This window comes from Ochotona princeps, chromosome 3 (genome assembly GCF_030435755.1).
Source record: "Ochotona princeps isolate mOchPri1 chromosome 3, mOchPri1.hap1, whole genome shotgun sequence".
NCBI classification, from domain to species: Eukaryota; Metazoa; Chordata; class Mammalia; order Lagomorpha; family Ochotonidae; genus Ochotona; species Ochotona princeps.
In genome coordinates, this window is record NC_080834.1 from 116,129,606 (window position 1) to 116,150,254 (window position 20,649).

At 40.3% G+C, this 20,649-nt stretch overlaps 1 protein-coding gene across 2 annotated transcripts in view; it reads right to left on the reverse strand.

Moving 5' to 3' along the window:
• The window catches only part of SEC62 (SEC62 homolog, preprotein translocation factor), a 35,041-nt gene that overhangs the window by 7,862 nt on the left and 6,530 nt on the right, over positions 1-20,649 (reverse strand). For both annotated transcript variants that reach the window (XM_004591310.3, XM_058661129.1), the window contains exons 2-6: positions 19,968-20,076; positions 18,809-18,914; positions 6,077-6,281; positions 5,794-5,886; positions 3,050-3,110 (exon numbers count right to left, since the gene is read on the reverse strand). In XM_004591310.3, the coding sequence (XP_004591367.1) occupies positions 3,050-3,110; positions 5,794-5,886; positions 6,077-6,281; positions 18,809-18,914; positions 19,968-20,076 (574 nt within the window). The remainder of the gene's footprint in view (positions 1-3,049; positions 3,111-5,793; positions 5,887-6,076; positions 6,282-18,808; positions 18,915-19,967; positions 20,077-20,649) is intronic.

Consider the following 20,649-nt stretch of genomic DNA (forward strand, 5'->3'; position numbering starts at 1 on the left):
GAGAGTGAATCATCGAACGGAAGATCTTCCTCTCTGTCTCTCATTCTCTCTGTATATTTGACTTTGCAATCAAAAACAAAATAAATCTTTAAGAAAAAAAAAAAAAGAAAAAAAGTCAATTATGGACAATTTCCCATTACTCTACCCAACACTTGGCACTGCTCTTAATTTAGGTTAGGATTTGTTTCATAAGTTACATATAATCAGAAAAAAAGCACTGTCTAAAAATCTGAAAGTTTCTTTTTTTTTTTTTAATTTTAAAACACCTTTATTTGCTTTAAAAAGTAAGACTTCTTGTACACTGAAGCATAAGCATGTTTCATCTACAAAGTCAGAATATCTTCCTCATGGAACACGCAGGAAGAAAGGAAAAACACACACATGGCAAAGTAGTCACAGATTACCTCTAAAATAATTAAGACTTTCGGCCAGAAAAATTAATCTTTTGAAAACAAAAGTATAACAGTAACAAAAAGCCATATTTCACACCTGGTACTAACAGTAAACATTCATAGTACAAAATTATCTGTTAAAATCAAATTCCCATATATTGAAAGTATTAATATCATCAAAATACCCATCGTACTTAAAGCAATGAAAGTTTCTTAAATTATCTACTGCTTCAATTTTCAAGCTATGAATACACTGATATTTGGCTATAAGATATTCATTTATAGAGGATGACAGCTTGAATAAACATCAGACCAATGAATCAAATAAAAATTATTCCAAAGACCCCTCCCAGGAGATTCCGATTCTGGGACGGAGCTCTAACAGCCACAGACTGAGCAGGGTCACCAGGAGAAGCCGCTGCAAATGGCTTTCTTGGGGGAGTCAGCGCAATCATATATAAGTATCTCTAAGTATTTCACAAGTGCAATGAGGTCACATGAAACATATCTTACGAAAGCAGAAACCATATTATTTGAGGTTAATTAGCTTTTAAAAAAATTTTTATCTGAAAGGCACAGTGACAGAGAGGGAGGGAAAGAGAAAAGTAGTTAGGCTATATTTTGTGAAGTGCCTGTTCTTAAATTTTAAAGGTTGGGGATTGTATAAGTCATTGCACTTAAAATATTCAGCAAAGTGACTATAGTACATTTTACGTAACCAAAAGCTATTAGTTACTACCCATGGGTTGAGTTTTGGGTTTCAACTTTATAAAGGTCATGTTACAGTACCCATGACATCATACTGACCAAACTTATTTTAATGACCATCTATTTCTTTTAATTTGCTGAATCAGTCTTTCCCTATTCAATCCTGTCCTGAATTTAAAGGAATATCCAACTAATGTTAAAATATCAAATTAGGGCTGGCAGTATGGTGCAGTGCGTTAAGCTGCTGTCTGTGATGGTTGCACTCCATATTACAGTGCTGGTTTGCATCCTGGCTGTGCCATTTCTGATTTAGCTCCTGCTAAGGTGCCTGGGAAAGCAGTGGAAAATGGTCCAGGCACTTGGGACCTGCCACCCACATGGGATACTTGGATAGAGTTTCTAGCTTCAGACTTCTTCTCGGCCCAAATATGGCCACCACAGTCATTTGGGAACTGAACCAGTGGATGGAAGATTCCTTCGTTGTCACTTCCCCTCTCTGTCACTCTTTTCAAATAAAAATAAATCTTACAAAAAAAAAAATAAATAAAAGGTATAGTACAGACCATCTTCATTCAATTCTTGCTCAACTCTCCAGGAGTATGAAACCAATCTGATGCTCAGTGATCGTTTATATATAATATAGAAACTACCTATCTGAAATTATATATCCTTTTAAAGGCAGAATGACAGAGAAAGAGAAACCTTCTGTCCACTGGTTGACTCCCCAGATGGCCACAATGGCCAGCCCGGGCTCGGCCAAAGCTGGGAGCCTGGAATTCTACCCAGGTCTTCTCTGAGCGTAGTTCAGCCAAACGCTCAGGCCATCTCCCACTGCCTTCTATACAGATTGTTGGGGAAGTGGATCAGAAGTGACGCAGCCAAGACTTGAACTAGTGCTCACATGGGATGTGGTACTGTAGGCAGCAGCTTAATGTGCTGCACCACAAAGTTGAACCACTAATAAAGAAACCAGTTTATACTATTCTTACTCTTTTATAACTTTCTTTTTTCATTTAATCTAGTCTCGATATTTTCCCACCAGTAGATCCTAATTCTTTAAATGCTGCGTGGATTCCATTGTGTAGTGGTACTATATTTCAATAATTTAATGAGGCACTTGAGTTATTTCCAGTTTTATCCAATTACATATTGGTATAAATGCATATTTATACAATGCTGACTATGGTGGCCAGGATAAATTCCTTGAAATGGCATTAGGTTCAAGTATATATGCACTTAAAATTTGAGAGCAAGCTGTCAAGTTGCTCTTCCTAAAAACAAAAATAATGGACATATCTACCAACTGCCAGAGAGTGCTAGTTTTTTCCAAGATCTTTACTAGCAAACTCTACAATCCTCTTAATCATTATTGTTTTAATCTTTACTTATTATAGTGTGAGTGTTATTCATGATAGGCCACTATATTATTGTTTTCTAAAAACATATTTATTTGAAAGACAGAATTACAGAGAGGGACTGAACAATAGTGAGATTGAGAATGAGTAAGAGAATCTCCCACCCTCTGGTTTATTCTGTAAATGGTTGCAACAGCTGGGACTGGGCTTGGATGAAGACAGGAGTTAAGAGCTTCTTCCAGCTCCTTTACACAGGTGCAGTGGCCCAATGACATTGGCCATCTTCCACTCCGTTCCCAGGCCAACAGCAGGGAGCTGGGTTGGGAGTGGGGCATCCAGGACATGATTCAACCCCCACTGTACATCTTTATGAGCTATCATTAGTATTTTTCTCCAGGTTGTTAATCTCTTACAGATTTTGTCTGAATGTGTCACAAATATCTTCCTTAGTTTCCTATTTATTTTATGGCTTTAATGTATATTGTTTAAAGTGGCATGCATTTTATAAATTTTGATATTTTACATCATAGCATTTGAATTTTGTTTTCTGCATTTTACATTGTAGTTTAAAGCTACTTACATCCCATCACTTACCAAGAATTAATCCCATGACAAATGTTTTAAAGTGAACTGGGTCATAGATCCAGACATACACCTAGAAAAACCAAGAAATCACAGTGCTTAAACTTTGTAAAGTCACATTAGAAAGTGAAGCTTAATTCTGTATTTCAGGTCTTCTCAAGCTGTCACCACTCTCTTAACATTTGAGAGTTACTTTCTTTTCAGTTCTCTAATTTCTGGGGTCACACTTCAATTTCTATTTTACTCTGCACGGTTTCCCAGGAATCAGACACCACTCTAAAATGATAACTAAAGCAAACATATTTCCCAGCCTTAAAAGTTTTGGCATGCATACCGCCTTCTACAGAATAAAAGCTAGCTTATTCAGTAAGGCAAGCGCCCCTGCTTCTGCTTAGGCTGCTTCCTTCCCAAACACATCCATACTCTTTCCTAGAATACCTGGTAATCTGCCAATCTTCCTTCAAGGATCAGCATAACTATGCAAGGCCTCCAGACCCACCTGCATCTTTTCTGATTAAATTAATTATTCCTGATCAGTGTTTGCCTGCTATAAATATGTTTGGTATTTTTGCCAGACGACAAGAGCTTCCTAGCAGAGAATTTTACTGTGTTTATCATGCTATCACAAAAAAAAAAAAAAAAAAAAAAAAAAAAAAAAGGCTACCACATAACCTGGTGCTCAAGTTTTAACTGAAGGTATTTGAGCTTTCAAACTTCAGACAAGTCCTGCTGTCTTCTCCAGTGGCTTTCATATCAGAAACCAGGGGTTCATAACAGAATTACCTGAGAACACTTTATACCAGTGCATTCCTCACACTCCTATTCCGTTCCAGAGATTCTTGTGCAATGAAAAGTTTTTCCAGAACTCCACCATGTAGCTCCAAGACCAATACTTTACATATTTTACTGCTGTATTACACATAGCAAGAAAGGACGCCTTGAAACTCGTAGTAATTCAATGGGCAGTACTTCACTAACGTTTGTGCATTAATGACTAAAATCAAACAGTCTTCCTGGACGGCTAACCACCACATAAACATCCCACTACACAAGGTATGACAGAAATTATTTTGAGTAAAAAATAAATGAAAAATATGATGCCTCAAGATAGAGGTCTGCTAACACAATTATAAAAGAGACAGAGGTCAACAGACACCATGTGCTTCTTTCATAGCAGTGGAAATGCTGCATTTTAGTTGTTCAAATAACCACCCAGTATAAAAAGTACACTTCTAAGATTTTTAAATATGACCAAGTGATCCGTTTCTGGCGAATGAAATGAAACAGCAAGCTTTCTAGATGGTGTCTTTAACTTCACCTCCTTAAAAAACAGACATTTTCTTTGCGTGCCAATCCCCTTGTGGGGACAGATGCTTGCAGTGATTTTGACCTTCATGTGGCGATCAGACAGGAGGAGCACTTTCACCACACAGCTATGTCCCTATAGCTTACTGCTAGATCTCACGGACAAGATCACCATTACTTCAAGTTTCCTAACACAAGACCAAATCTCATTCTAAATATTTTATAGATCTAAATTCAGGGAAAATACAGATTTTTTTTTAAAAAACAGAGCTTTCATATACTCACAGTCCCCAACTTACAGTGGTTGAAATTTTGACTTTTTTTTTTTTTTTTTTTTTTTTTTTTTTTTTTAAGATTTTATTATTATTGGAAAGCGGGATATACAGAGAGGAGGAGAGACAGAGAGGAAGATCTTCCATCCGATGATTCACTCCCCAAGTGAGCCGCAACAGGCCGGTACGCGCCGATCCGATGCCGGGACCAGGAACCTCTTCCGGGTCTCCCACGCGGGTGCAGTGTCCCAAAGCTTTGGGCCGTCCTCGACTGCTTTCCCAGGCCACAAGCAGGGAGCTGGATGGGAAGTGGAGCTGCCGGGATTAGAACCGGCGCCCATATGGGATCCCGGGGCGTTCAAGGCGAGGACTTTAGCCGCTAGACCACGCCGCCGGGCCCGAAATTTTGACTTTTTTGTTTGTTTATAATGGGAAAGTTACATGCAGTCAACAAAAACTGTACTTCAACATTTCAACGTTGGGGCTTGGCGGCGTGGCCTAGTGGCTAAGGTCCTCGCCTTGATCCCATATGGCTGTTGGTTCTAATCCCGGCAGCTCCACTTCCTCTCTATCTCTCCTCCTCTCAGTACATCTGACTTTGTAATAAAAATAAAATAAATCTAAAACAAAAAAACAAAAAAACAAAAAAAACATTTCAACGTTGATTTTTTCCCAGGTTGCTGGTTTTATAGCATGATTCTCTCATGTGCTGGCACCGTGAGACTGCAGTGATGGCTCTAGCAACTGACCAGGATTGTACTCCTGGATTCTGACCCTGTCTCTGCTTTACCTCTGGCCAGTGCAGGGATTTGGGGAGTGAATTAGTGGATAGGAGCTCATGTTCTAGCGTCTCTTATTCTCAAATTAATCAGTTACAGAAGTCTGTAACATGCTTGTGCTTAACTGTAGCTAATGAAATACTCTGAGTATGCCAGGTTATGATGCTTGATAGGTTAGGTATAGTAAACGCATTTTCAACTTAGGATATTTTCAACTTAATAGGTTTATTGAGATGTAACTCCGCTGGAAGGGTTTAGTGAGATGTAACACCACTGCAAGCTGATGAGCATCTGTACTTAAGCACATGGTTAGATTTATCTGAACTACCTTTCTCTGTGAAAGCAAACAGATTTCTAGAAACTCCTACTGGAAACTCGATTCTAGGTTAAATGCTCTCACCTCGTTTCCATCCAGAAAAACTTGGTCATCATGTGGCTCAAGTTTGAACTTTTTTTTAGTTTCCTTCTTTTTGGGAGTTCCTGGAGTTTCCTCCTATCAAAACACAATGTGGAGAGAAGAAATAACACAGTAGTAAAAATCAGTATGATATTTACATAAATAATCCTCACTGCCTCCATGTAATAGAGAAGTGGCTGCTATATAATAATCTGGTTGCCCACATGCTGGTTGGATCATGTGTACCTAATGATTTTTTTATTTTTATTTAATTTTAGTAAACCACCTTTTTGGATTCTTCTTTTTCACCATCTTTTTTTTTCTCTTTTTCCTTTTTTGTCTTCTCATCTTTTGCATTTTCTTTCTTGCTCTTTTTATCTTCTTCTTTTCCACTTTCAGCTTTCCCTTTATCTTTTTCTTTCTTTATGTCTTTATCATACTTCATTTTCATTACTTTCAAAGCCCGGTGAAAAAACTGCTTCTTTAATAACCTTTGGGGAAAAAAGGCATATATTACATTCTTTGTCAATTATTCAGATACAGACTAAAAAAGAAAATATCAAGATTTATCTGACAACTCACAAGGGAAATCACAAGTAGTAAGCATATGGAAAAAAATAAGTAAACTTCATCCACAATCAAAAACATTATAGCCAAATTATACAAACATCAAAACAGTTCAGTAGTACTTAATAAAAGTTTCACATCTAATTTAGATGTAAAGAGATTCAAAAGCATTTCTCAAGTTCATGAAGAGCTATCAAGACTCAGCTTTACCACTGGCATACATTTGGCATGGGTCGGGGGCAGACCAGGCTGAATCACTTCATGTCATCCATTGGCAAATCCGAACGCCAGAACAGAGTGTGGGTCGAGCCAGGTTCGGTCGCGACAAAAAACAGTGCACAATACAGAATGCCAAGGTGAGGTTGCCTGTACCAGATGTGACTGCAGCGCCCAACTAGCTCGCGTGAGAACCAGGAAGGGAGGGGGCAGAACCGGCAGGGGGGATAAGGGGTGATTCCCTTGCTGGATAGCTACTCCCACTGGAGAGCGTGAGCTGGGATGGGGGCAGACCAGACTAGGCAGGACTACAACACCTGTGGGCCTCATGTGGACTAGATCAGGAAAAAGCCAGGCTGGGCTGATTGTTCCTGCTGGTGCAAACAAAATTAGAGTGGGTGAGGGTTGTTTGTGTGGGCTTAGCCACGGCATCAGCTGGCAGAAGCTGGCACGGGGGTCTAATTCTGTGAAGTCAAACCACAGAACTATCTGGAGAGTGCATAATCCGGGAGTGGGAGAGACCTGGGGGGTAAATAGTGGGCTCCTCCCTCATGGGTTACCACTCCCACGGGAGGGCACAAAAACTAGGACAAGGGCTGGGGTGGCTGGACAGATACCCAACAGCATGTGTGTGAGTTGCATAGTGGAGCTGGTTCGTTGGAACTAAGCTTTAATACCCATTGACATGTATGAGAGCTGAATGGGGTGTGGGACAGACTGGACTAGTCTTCCACACATACTGGCAAACCAGGGCAGGGGTGGGCCTGGTGGGGGTTATTGTGGGTCGCTCCAACTAGGCTGCAGCTCCCACTGATTTATGCGAGGGCTGAGAATGTGCTGGGCAGAACCAGGCTGGACTGCAACACCCATTGGTTCCCGTGGAAGTCGGGGCTGAAAACAGAACCAACCCAGCAATTGCAACCACCAGCTGATGGGGCAATGGACTGTGCCGGGCCCTGTACTTGCCAGTACATACAAGAATCTGGTCTGAACACCTCAAATTTTCTTTGGGGATCTCTCCAATCGAAATGCCAGACTCAGAACCCTAACCAAGAAAAGACAGAAGACAGAACAGGTCAATCAACCATCTCAGCTATAAGTAGGCAGCGAAATACTGGGCAAATGGACTCTATGATGGACTATGTCAATTAGTGGATTCTTCAATGACCTCGTCGTGCTTGGAGTGGTGAGATTGGTAGCTTTTCATAATTGGTGAACTATCAAAACCACTTAAGCAAGAACCTCGGAGCATGCCCTATATCTAGGACCCGGGGTGGGTGGGAAACTGGGTGGGCCTTCTCCCTTAATATAATGTTTAATATTTAATATTATGTCTAAATAATGTTTAATATTTAAACATTAAGGAAACAATATGGAAACAATAGTTGTTGAACCTTTTTACCCTAATTAACTATGTAAAGGTTGCAAAAAATATAATAATAAAAAAAAAAACAAAAAACCAAAAACAAACAAACAAAAAGACTCAGCTTTATTCAATGCTAAGTCTCAAGTGCAAGAACAAAAATAAAAAGGGAGAAAAGATAACATTCAAGAAATGTTAACAGAACACAAGTGTGCCCATGATTTGACTAATCTAAAACACATCTTCTTAGCTCCAACCTCATGTTTTTTCCTCCATGTATTTCATTATTTAGACAGCTGCCATAATGAAATCTCAATTAAGTAATAAACAGTTAAGAGAGAGTGTGTATGTATGTGTGTGTGTATATATATATATATATAATTTTATTTTTATTGGAAAGGCAGATATACAGAGAGGAGGAGTGACAGAGAAAAAGTGCTTCCATCTGCTGATTCACTCCACAAGTGGTCGCAACAGCCAGAGCTAAGCTCATCTAAAGTCAGGAGCTCGGAACTTCTTCCAGGTCTCCCAAATGAGTGCAGGGTCCCACGGTTTTGGGCCGTCCTTGAATGCTTTCCCAGGCCACAAGTAGGGAGCTGGATGGGAAGTGGAGCAGCTGGGATTAGAACCAGCGACCATATGGGATCCTAGCAAATACAAGGGGAAGACTTTAGTCACTAGGCCCTGGCACTGGGCCCATAGCTAAGTATATTAAGGTTAGAATGCTGGACTTGGATAAGGACTCTCACGACATCAAACTAAAAAATGCACAATATATTTGACAAAACAGTATGAATGCCCACTTTGGCTAATTTTTACAAAATTCTTCCCTCTTTCTAGCTGTTTTTTTTTTTTTTTTTTTAATATTCTCTCCTTAGGATTGCCACATTGGCTGTACTCTTCCCTGGATGTTTCCCCCTTTTAAACAAATAGGTTCTTTGATTTTACTTCCTATTTCCTTCGAGCTTTCCCTCAACCATAATGTACACTGTAATAAGAGTAACAAGCCAGGTCCTTCTTGATTCCCATTATCCCACCCATGGCTCTTCTAACCCAAGGCACCATTCATTTTATCTACTTACTCTTTCACTAGACTCTAAACTTAAAAGTAAAGCCCTTGGGTCCAGGGTAGTAGCTTAGCGGGTAAAGTCCTCGCTTTCCACACACTGTGATCCCATATAAAAGCTGGTTCTAATCCTGCAGGCCCACTTCCCATCCAGCTGGCCTGGGAAAGCAGTTGGTCCAAAGTCTTGGGACCCTGTTCCCATGTGGGAGACTTAGAAGAGGTTCCAGGCTCCTGACTTTGGATCAGTGCAGCTCTGGCCATTGCAGCCACTTGGGCAGTGAATCAACAGATGGAAGATCTTCCTCTCTGTCTCTCCTCCTCTCTGTATATCTGACTTTCAAATAAAAAAAATATCTTAAAAAAAAAAAGTGAAGCCCTTGCTTTATTCATTTTTTTATCTGTTGAGTAGAGATGTGCAGCTGATCCTAAATTAAGTTGACCTTGCCTACAGTTGATTTCTGATCTTAAAATTCCATCCAAGAAACTGTGTTACCCTTACCTTTGTATTTAAAAACTCTTTCAAATCTAATGTTTCAGTTTCAGAGTTCCTGATTTATTTCTTCGTTTTTGCCTTGATAATTTACATATGATTTAGAAGCTAGGTCTTGCCACCATCTCTGCCTGCTAATGTCGACTAACCATTTGTTTACTTAATGCTTACGGGTGCTTATTCCAACTTATCCCACTATGGGCTAACTAAATGCTTCCTTCCAGATAACCTTTCTTTCCTACACTGTGCTGCATCTTCTGGAACATCTGTGTTTCACTTGCTTGATTGGTACTAAGATTTGTCTGGCTCATGAGCTAGACTAATGCTAACATTTAGGTGTCCTCATTTGGTTCATCCTATTTGTTTTGAATATCTATTTAGCATATTGTTATTTAGCTATTTAAACTGCCCTCCAAAATGCTACCATTAGTACCTGCTATGTGTACACAAACAAAACACATAAAATAAAAAATCCAAAAAAAGACCTTAATTATTAAGGTCTCTTATGTTTACATTTTATGTTTATGAATTACAAAGTGAGATTTAACAGTGGCACATATGAATATGAAGAGGAATTTTATGTTTATAGTTACTAACCTATATGTTACTCATATTTACTTTGTGTTTACATACATATTTCTATTTTAAAAGATTTGTTTGTTGAAGAGGTAGAGTCAAACAAAGGGAACAACAGAGATCTTCCATTCACTGATTCATCCCCAAATGACCACAACAGCAGATGATAGGACAATCCAAAGTTAGGAACCAGGAACTCCATCTTGGTCACCATGTGGATGGCAGGAACTCAAGTACCTGTGCCATTGGCTGCTTCCCAGGCACACCAGCACCAACTGCAAGGCGTAGCCAGAGCTTGAATCAGTACTCTGACATGGGATGCCAGCATCCCAACCAGCAGCACAGCATGCCACAAACCTTGCTCACTCACTCCCACCTGCTTTTTTTTTTAAGATTTACTTATTTTTCCTAGCTCCGCCCAGCTACTAATATCTTGCAGCTGGGTGAGTTTGGCAGGGGTTCGGGCCTTGGGTTTGGGGGCAAGTGCCACTCCTCACAGTGTGGCTGTGTGGGGTGCCCCTGCTGGGTCAGACCCAATGCTGGGGGCTCATGCCAAAGACACTGCCGCAAGGCAGTGAACGAGTCCTCGGCCTCCCCCAGGGCGGCCAGTGCACCAAGTGATGCCAGGCTTTGCCTGCTGGCTGCCTGGCGGCGAACTCTGGGGTTTTTTAAGATATGTTTGCTGCCTGGGGACACCCATGACTAAGTCCAATTTTAGTGTAGGGGAGTAGTGAATCTTGGGTGATTCCCAGTGACAGGGTCATGGAAGTTTTAGGCATGCGTGGGGACAATTACAGTTAGTTAGATATATCAACCCAATTCGGAATACAGAAATGGCCTGTTTGCCTAGAACATCACTGATTGTCACACACTAGCCCACACCAATGCTATGGATGGGGGCCTCTTTGGCAGTGATGTGTACCATTACTCAATTGTTTGGTGGAGTGGTGGAGTGGTCACATTTGGCAGGGTCAAGACTCTATCCAGCACGAGAGAGAACTTGGTCTGGGGGTAGACTATATGGGGTTGTGTGGGCCCAACCCTGTGGAAATACAAATTCCCCTGGTTAGCTCGCAAGCTGGGGTTGGGATGGACTAAGCTAGATGTGACCATGCCACCTGCCATCACACATGGGTGCAGGAACCCAAAACAGTCAGCGCAGGTCAAAGCAGCAGCACCTGAAAGTGCATCCTTTAACAGGATGTGGGGTGGGCCATGCTGCCACTGGAAGGGGACAGAATCGGCAGGGCTGAACAAACTTTAACTCACAAGAAACAACAGAAATCAGGTTGGAGCACAGGTCATGCCAAGTAGGTCCTTGCACCTACTGATCTGCGTAAGACAGGGATGCTAAGCCACAGCATCTAAGGGGACACAACAAGAGAGGGGCTCTACCAAGTTGAATCAGAGCAACCACTGGCCTTCACAAGATCTAAGGCTGGGAATAGGCCCAGTTGGGCAGCTAAGGGGATACTCTACCTGGGTTGAGTTTCCCACCAATGAGAGCATGGGCTGTAAATGGGGCTGCGTTCCAATCAGGATACGAGTGTAATCCCACTTGGCACAAGTGTGGACTGGGAATGGAAGCACCAATCCGGGCCAGACCCCAACACCATCTGGTGCTCTGCAGGACCAGGGGAAATGTATGACAGACTAGGCTAGGTCTCAGCCCTTACTGAAGCATGTGTAAGCTGTATGTGGGTATGGAAGAGCCATGGCTGGGTTGAAACATCCAACAGCATGAACCAGATTGGGTTGAAGGACAGTTAGGAAACACCACTGTTCCTGCTAGGACAGGAGGTGAACTGAACAGGGCTGGCTTATGGACCCACTGGTATGCGCGAAACCTGGCACTGGGAGACTTTTGATGGAGGAGCCTGGGCAACTCCTCTGGCAGGACATAGTCCCTGCAGGTAAGTGCAAGAAGCACAATAGGAAACAGCCCAGAACAGCCTATGGAAATTATCCCACTGGTATACACATGGCATGGATTGGGAGCAGACCAGGCTGAACCTGTTCACATCACCCGCTGGTGAGTCCAAGCGCCAGAGTGTGGGTCGAGCCAGGTTCGGTTGTGACACATACTAGTACACATTAAGGAATGCCAAGGTGAGATGAGCCGTACCAGATGTGGTTGCAGCGCCCAAACAGCACATGTGACAATCAGGGGGAGGAGGCAAAGCTGACAGGGGAATGTGGGCTCCCCAGCTGGACAACTACTTCCATTGGAAAGCATGAGTCAGGATGGGGGCAGATCAGACTAGGCAGGGCTGTTACACCTGTGGGCCTCATGTGAGCTGGATAAGGGAAGGGCCACAGTGGGCTGACTATTCTGACTGATGCGGCAAAATTTAGAGTGGGTGAGGGTTGGCTGGGCTAGCTGCAGTACTAGCTGGCAGAGGCTGGCACTTGGAGCTAATTCTGTCAAGTCAAATGCCAGAACTACCTGGAGAGTGCATAATCTGGGAGTGAGGTTGGCCTAGAAGGGAAATAGTGGGCACCTCCTTCGGGGCTACCACTCTCATTGGACAGCACGAACACCAGGACAGGGGCAGGGGTGGCTGGACAGAAGGGCACCTGCTAGTAGGTGTGTGGGCTGGATAATAGGTTGGTTGGGTTGAGCTGGGCTTCAATGCCCATTGACATGTGCGAGAGCTAAACAGGATGTGGGACAGACTTGACAAGCCTGCAGTGTGTACTGGCAAGCATGGGAACCAGGGTGGGGGGCAGAACTGGTGGGGGTTATGGGGAGTCGCCCCAACCAGGCTGCAGCTCCAACCGGTTTGCGTGAGGACCTAGTATGAAGTGGGCAGGATCGAGCTGGACTACAACACCTGTTGGTTTACGAGGAAGACAGGGCTGGAAACAGAACGGACCCAGCAATCCCAACGACCAGCATCAGCATAAGCTGATTGGTGTGACGGATGGTGCCGGACACTGTACTAGCAAACTCGCATAAGAATCAGGCCTGGGATCATCTCAGATGAAGTTTCTTTGGAGATCCCTCCAACTGAACTGCTGATCTTAGAACCCCAACCATGAAGAGACTGTCAGCCAGTGGATTCTGAATAGGTTTCATTACGATTGGAACTGCGAGATTGGCAGCAATCTAGAACTGATGAACTATCAAAACAGTTTGAGCATGACCCTCAGAGCGCGCCTCCATTGGGGATCTGGGATGGGTGGGAGGTTGGGTGGGGCTTCTCCCTTTGTTTCTCCCCTGACCCCAGATACAGGGAAAAATGAAAACATTCGTGTGGAAACAATGGTATTACCCACTTTCACCCTGTAGCCCTTGACACTTTGTTCCCTAATCAACTAAGTAAGATTATTAAAAAATAATTAAAAAAAAAAAAGATTACATAGAAATGTCAGAATTAATACTCCCATGTTCACAATACATTATAAAACAAGGAACAAATTCTTCTGTTTCAAAAGCAAATCTGTAATTAAGTGATGTAACATGAAATTCTGGCTAAGTAGAATTCTTTCTTTCTCCTTCAATTGGGAGAAACACCTTGGAAATAGTGGATGTAAGAATAAAGAATTGCATAAACATGTCTGCCGGTTATCAGGAAAACTGATTTTTGGGAGGATTCGTCTGGGATTTGAGAATCTGTAAACTGATTCCTTTAATAGTGTCTGTATTCAGGTGATCTTTGGAAAATTTTCATGTACTCCCAGGAAGGTTCTAGCCTAAAAAACCACTGCTATTAAGAACAGTATTTTCTTCAATTACACATTTGTCATTCTGTAGCATATTATCTAACTTCACACTGTTGTAAATTTTTCTATTATTCTCTCTGTTGCTGATTTTGTTTCAAGGCTTTTCATTTAAGGGGATGTATAGTAACTGTGTAGCAGACACTGTCACACATACATGTGATGATACAATGCAGTGTGGGTCTCTACTTCCAAAACAAAGATGGACTCCCAGTGCAACTATTGAATGTATCTTGACAATAGGATGCTGGACTCTTCGCAATTGTCCACGCCTACAATGTCAGGATACACTTAAACAGCAGAATGATGGACTAAGGACTGATTGTGAAGGACTATACTATTGTAACGACATGAGGGAAATGGGGGAAGGGATTTGAGGAGGGGATAAGGGAAATCCTGGAATCTGTGGAACTGTATCATGGAATAAATAAATAAAAAAAAAAAGATTTACTTATTTGTTAGGCAGTGTGTATGTGAGAGTGACAGAGAGAGCAAGAGAGAGTATTCTATCTGCTAATTTATTTTCCAAATTCCCGTAATAGGCAGGGTTAGACCTACCAGGAACTCGAAGTGGATCTCCTACATAGATGGCAGCAACCAGAGTACTCAGGGCCATCTCTGCCTCCTCCGAGGCAGATTATCAGTAAGGTAGAACACAAGTGCAAGAGGGACTCAATTCTAGATACTCGGATCTGGGACACACGTATCCCAAGAGAAGCTTAATCTGATGTGCCAGAATGCCACCCTCAAGTTTTATAATTTTTACCCTATTTCAGAATGTCTGGAAAAAATTTACAATGAAAATGTATAGACTAGTTTTCCTTGTGTACTGACATGATTTCCAAATTTTCTATCAGGAACATTTACTACCATTTAATGTGAAAATAAAAATGTATCTTGTTCATTGAGTATTTATCAAAAAACTAGCATTTTAAATTAGTTCATATTACAGAAGTCCATGTAGTAAGAGTACATGCTCACACAGATATGTGAAGTCTATATTCCCAAAGGGAATATGATTGTCTTTGAAGCAATATCAGTAATTTGAATTTTCTTCTGTATCATTTAGTATATATTCAGTTTTTTCAAACTTGTTTTTCACAGAAAAGCCTATTCTTAATGGAAAATAATTTAAAAGACAAACCAGGGACTGCGGCATAGTGGATTAAAGCTGCCACCCACAGTGCCAGCATTGGTTGCTCTACTTTCTATCCAGCTCCCTGTTAATGTGCCCGGGAAAGCAGTGAAGGATAGCTCAAGGTTTCAGCACCCATATGGGAGACCCAGAAGAAGCTCCTGGCTCTGGGTTTATTACGCCCATTTGAAGAGTAAGCCCACTGGCTTACACTTTCTCTCTTTCTCCCTAAGTCTATCAAATAAATAATAAATCTTTAATGAATAAAAAGCAAATCAGAGGGGACAAATTATTTAGTGTAGCAGTTAAGATGCCACTTGGGGGCTGGAATATGGCAAAGCAGGTAAAGTGGTTGCCTGTAATGGAGGCGTCCTACATGAGCAACAGTTCAAGTCCTGACTGCTCTGCTTTTGGTCTAGTTCCCTGTTAGTGCCCACTCTTGGGGGGAGCAGCGACCACAGAACTTCTTGGGTACCTGTTCCCCATAGGAGACTGGAGTGAGATGTCAGTTCAGCTTATAGCCTTGCTGTGGCCCATCGTGGATGTTGCAGGCATTTAGGTACAGAAAATCTGTCTGCTCTTCTCCCTTTGCCTTCCAAATAACATGAAAATCAATTAAAAATAAAACATTAAACAAACCATTTAATTTTATTAGAGAAAAATATTTTCCCTGATGAGCTGATACAGGACACATACCAGCATCATCATCTGCTCTGTCACTTCTCCAGCACAGCTGCTCTACTTTGATGAAACTAGATTATTAACTACTAATCAAATGGGATTAAAAATAATCTCATGTTAGATAAGTAATTTCAGGGTAATTAATCATTTCAGTTTACATCTAAAATGAGGTATCAATCTCATAGGAGAAATTAAGAAAAATGAGAAATCTTCAAAGTGTTTAGCATAATGTCTGGCATACATGTACTCAATAAATACTAGTCATTGCTGCTATGGCAAAAATCTTCAATGTGATTTAACAATTATGAAGTACATACTGGTCTGGTTTCATAAATCATTATAGTGTCATTTTGTCCTGTAATAAGTAGAATCATGTATTCTACTTACAAGTATTCCTTGATGAATTTTTGCAGAACATTTACTTCAACTTGTTCTATGTCTAGAAAAGTGAAACTGACATTATTCAATCTTTGTAAAAAAATCAGAACACCTATTTATTGGGCTTTACATATACCTTATTGGATAAATCGCTACACAAAGCTTTGGCTACATATATTCTGATAGAACTACTCACAACGGCCTATCCCAGCATGTTCTGTGCCCTGTGCTTAGAATGATCATTTCTTCATCTGCTGACTAACTATCTATTTACTTTTTTACTTTAAGACTTACTATTTGTATTTGAAAGACAGGTTTTATAGAGAAAGGAGAGACAGAGAAAGAGGTCTTCTATCCACTGGTTCAATCCCCAATGGCCACAATGACCAAAGATGAGCTGATCTGAAGCCAGCAGCTTCCCTGGGTCTCCCATGTGGCTGCAGAATCCCAAGTACTCGAGTCATCCTCTACTGCTTTCCCAGGCCACAAGCAGGGATCCGATTCAGAAGTGGAGCAACCGGGACTCGCACTGGTGCCCAAATGTGATGCTGGCACTGAAGCTGGGGGGATTAGCTTGCTATGCCATTTTAATTAGCTATAAATCTTCTCTAACTGACTGAAGTATATATTTTTGAGTGAGAAAACAAGTCACAGTTGTATTCCAGGGGTTTGGCATATAATAGGTATTCACCTTTTAATTTTTTTTTCCTGGTTGAACCAATATTTACTGAACATCAGACAACTGACTGGGATTTTCCTCTGTGCAGCACGTATGTGGCAACAGTGAGTTTTTGTTAAGTGCTCACATTGTACTAACTGCTGTGGAGCTATAACAAAGCCTACAATGTTTTCAGAGTTAGCTGGCAGCAGATCTAAAAAGCTAACATATATACAAAAACTCTAAAATAGCATAGAATCAAACAGGGTGTTACTAAATTGACCAATCACGTGGACTTTAGACACAAAAGGGAAGGAGGACCAGCAGAATACTACTCGGTAACAGTACATGTTGAAAGTTACATTTGTAATATGGAGAGGTGGTAGGATAAGGACTGAGGGAGCCATTCGGGGACAGTGACAGGTCATGATTAAAAAAAAATAACAAAACAGACACTACCTAAAAGAACATTATTGGATTAGGGGCTGATGATGCAAAGTCTAAGGGAAATTAGGCTGAAGAGTTCATACATGAAACAGATCCGAAAAAGGCTGGATTGTACTAGAAAAACTGCTTTGTTATTATCCCATATTTTCCTATTTTCTTTTGTTTTCCCTCCATAATGTCCACTTAGCTGCTTTACAAAGAATCTCTGTGATTCAGCCTGTGGTTTGGCAGGAACTCCAGGCACTGGTTTCAAGAAAACTCTTGGATTGTGTTAGGAGTGGCTGTGAAGACTGGAGGTAGTCAGGTCTCCGTATTAGTGCAGAAAGGATGCAAACAATTTAACATGAATGGAACAACATATACAATTAGCTATAAATCTTCTTTAACTGACTGAAATATATATTTTTGATATTAATTGTGCCTCAAGGACATTATTTGTATTTGGGTCTTATGAGATTTTCATAAAACAAGATACAAAGGCTTCCAAAGGGCCAAGGGATGTAGATTAATACTGGCTTTTCTCCTCAGAGGCGTGGGTGCACAGATTTAATAAAGCAAATCAATAGTACAGGCAGGTGCATCCATTATAATTTTTGTCCCATTAAATACATCACTATTTTCTTACACAGTACAATGCAATGGTTAAGAACCATACTGCTGAATTTAAATCTGAGATTTGTCACAAACATCTCTTAATTTTAAACTATACATAAAAAAACGATCTTGAATCAGGGGTTACGTTGCACTTTTGAGTTAATTCTAACGAGACGCACTGCTTTAAAGAACAAGTGAATATTGACTGCACTGTTACTTTAATGTACCTACCTGAACAATGAAACTTACTGTTTCTAAAAGGTCTGTTTGTGACCTCTAGTCTTTGGCAACTAAGAATTTTAAGAAATATCTGATAAGCCTTTAACTCAGCAGTTTAACAATCCAGGTTGTGAAACAGTGGTTTTTAAAGAGCTATCAAATGGATGAACTTCAAGGGCCATTAAATGAAATACTAGGTAAGTGCCTTGCGCAGCTTCGAATCAAATATGTGAAATAACCTAAGAACCCAAATTCCCTATAAGCTTACAAGTCATGAAAAATAATTTGAAAGCATCTATTAAAAAGTATTAAGTAAACAGAGGGAAAGCATGTAAAGGAAATAATCACACATCTAAGATGATCTTTGTCTTTTAGGTTCATTACATGTCACTCAAAGTTTTTAAACAACGAGAAAGTACCTATTATGAAAACAATGTATATGCTACTGAATCGCACTTTATCTTGAAACCCTCAAAAACAGGCATGGCAGACGTTGCAGCTGCCTTGGTTTTACAAGGATGACCACATTGGCCATTGGTGAGGAAAGGACTGGTGTCCGGGTTATGGTTTAGAGCACTGATACTAAAAGGAAGAAAATGTTCTGGAAAAAAGACCTCTCTATCACTTATACCAAAGAACTTCTGATAGCCAAAGGGACAAGCATATAATTTTTATTGCCAGCCTTTTAGTTAACCATGTCTGGCAAATACACAAAAATAGCAGAATCTAATGAAGAACTACACTTTAAATAGTCTAATAATACATTTCCAGAGGTACTAAAGAAATCTGGGTTACACACACGTATGTAATATCACTGTGTTTAATGATGAATATAGGTGAGCAACTTTAGGCCTAGAGAGAAAACAAAAATCATTATTTATGTTATCCTTAGCTAGAAACACTACCTGTTGCAGTAGTCAACCACAGACTCCCTGGTTGTAAATAAAGCTTCCTCTCCTTTCTTGGCCTTTGCCCACTTTGAATCCAAAAGGCAATCCACTGCTTTTGAAGCTAAAGGAAAAATAGATTAAATTTAATATGCTGAAAATGTAGGTCTAATTAATATTTAATAATATTTTATAAATAGTTTCAACATTATGGCAACAGAAAAAAAATCAATCTCAACTGCTCACAAACAGTTCTACCAACCTTCGATTTGTGAAACAAACTGATAAGTATCTTTTAAAAGTAATGCTAGAAAATAACAGCATTCAGAAATACTGATTAAAACGAGATAAACGGGGAAATGTTCTCAACAAACTCCCCAAATATTTAACTATTATTCTTATCAAATAATCAAATATAGAATTAACAAACTAAAACCAACCCTCCCTCCTTCCCAGTAATAACAATTCTCATCAAGTTTCACTGTAATTCACTGACAAATAAGCTATTCAAATAATCTACTGCTATAATTAGAAGCAGCTAAATATAATAGATTTGAAGAGATAAGCCTGTCCATTTTTCAGATTAAATGAATATCAAAAGCACTAATAATAACACTAAAGAAAAAGATAAATAAATTTCTTTTCCATAATGGCAATCCAATTTTAATTAAGATATTCATTAAGCCCAACCATTATTTATAAGTTACACACACACACATTTTTGCTTTTAGGGGTGGGGTTCTTTTTTTCTACCAAGGGCTATTTGGTTATTTACAACATCATTCATAGGCAATATAAAACCATCAACTTCAAAATTAACCTGCTACAGCTTTATTGAATTTTGAGTTCTGCCTCTGTTTGCCTCAATAGGAGCAGAGCAAACGATTCTGAGGGCCTTACCTTTCCCTGTCCCCGGAATGTAGAGACCCAAATGTCCAAGTTAGTTACAAGACATATACCATCTAAACGAAGGACATTATTTAAAAATACTCAGAGTAATGTTTTTTAGAAAGCACCTGCTTTTGATTTTTTATTACAGGTATTTCAATCATAAAATAATAACTGCCACATGCTCATCACCAGGTGTATCACACTTAGACGCACTTCTAAAACTCTACACTTCCAAAGTAGCGATAACTGCTTTAGTATAGCAATATGATTTAACTGATAATCTTACCAATAAAATAATCAACCCGGTGACCCATCATATTGGTGGACTTTGTTGGACAGTTGAATCGAAGATACTTGGCTACAGCCTTCTCTTCTTTGGATGGCTCACCAACTTCCTACAACATAAGAATATTAATTCTGTGTAATCATTTATTTGAGATTCAAGTTCTGAAGAGTAATTTACAGACCTCTTCTGCAAATCATCTCAAGTGGCCTACTGGCTTTGCTTTCAAGTTTTCTCTGGAGCCCATGCGGTAATACAAGATACAAAAGCCAACATTAGGATACAAATGACAAAGCGGAAATTTGTAAATATTACTCACTCCTTCAAATACAAATTGCTAGAGACAGAGCGTGTTTGTTTAAGCTCGACTCTCACAGGCAGATGAGTGGTTTTACTGTGTGATAACCACTGTCGGTTCACCCTCACTCTTGCACAGGCTTTTTCTATGAGCCACAAACCAATAATTTAAAAGATATTGTCAAGAATAAGTGCCAATGTGTCAAATGAGTGGAAAAAGATGCCGCAAACAAATGTTAAACAACAACAGCAAAAGATGTAACCAGAACATTGATCACAGACTGGTGTTCTCCAATAACCAATGACAGCTGCCAACCTGATAGCGTAAGAACTACTGAGAGGGTGACGATTTCTATTCCCCTTCCTTTCCTCTTGTGACTGCATCGTT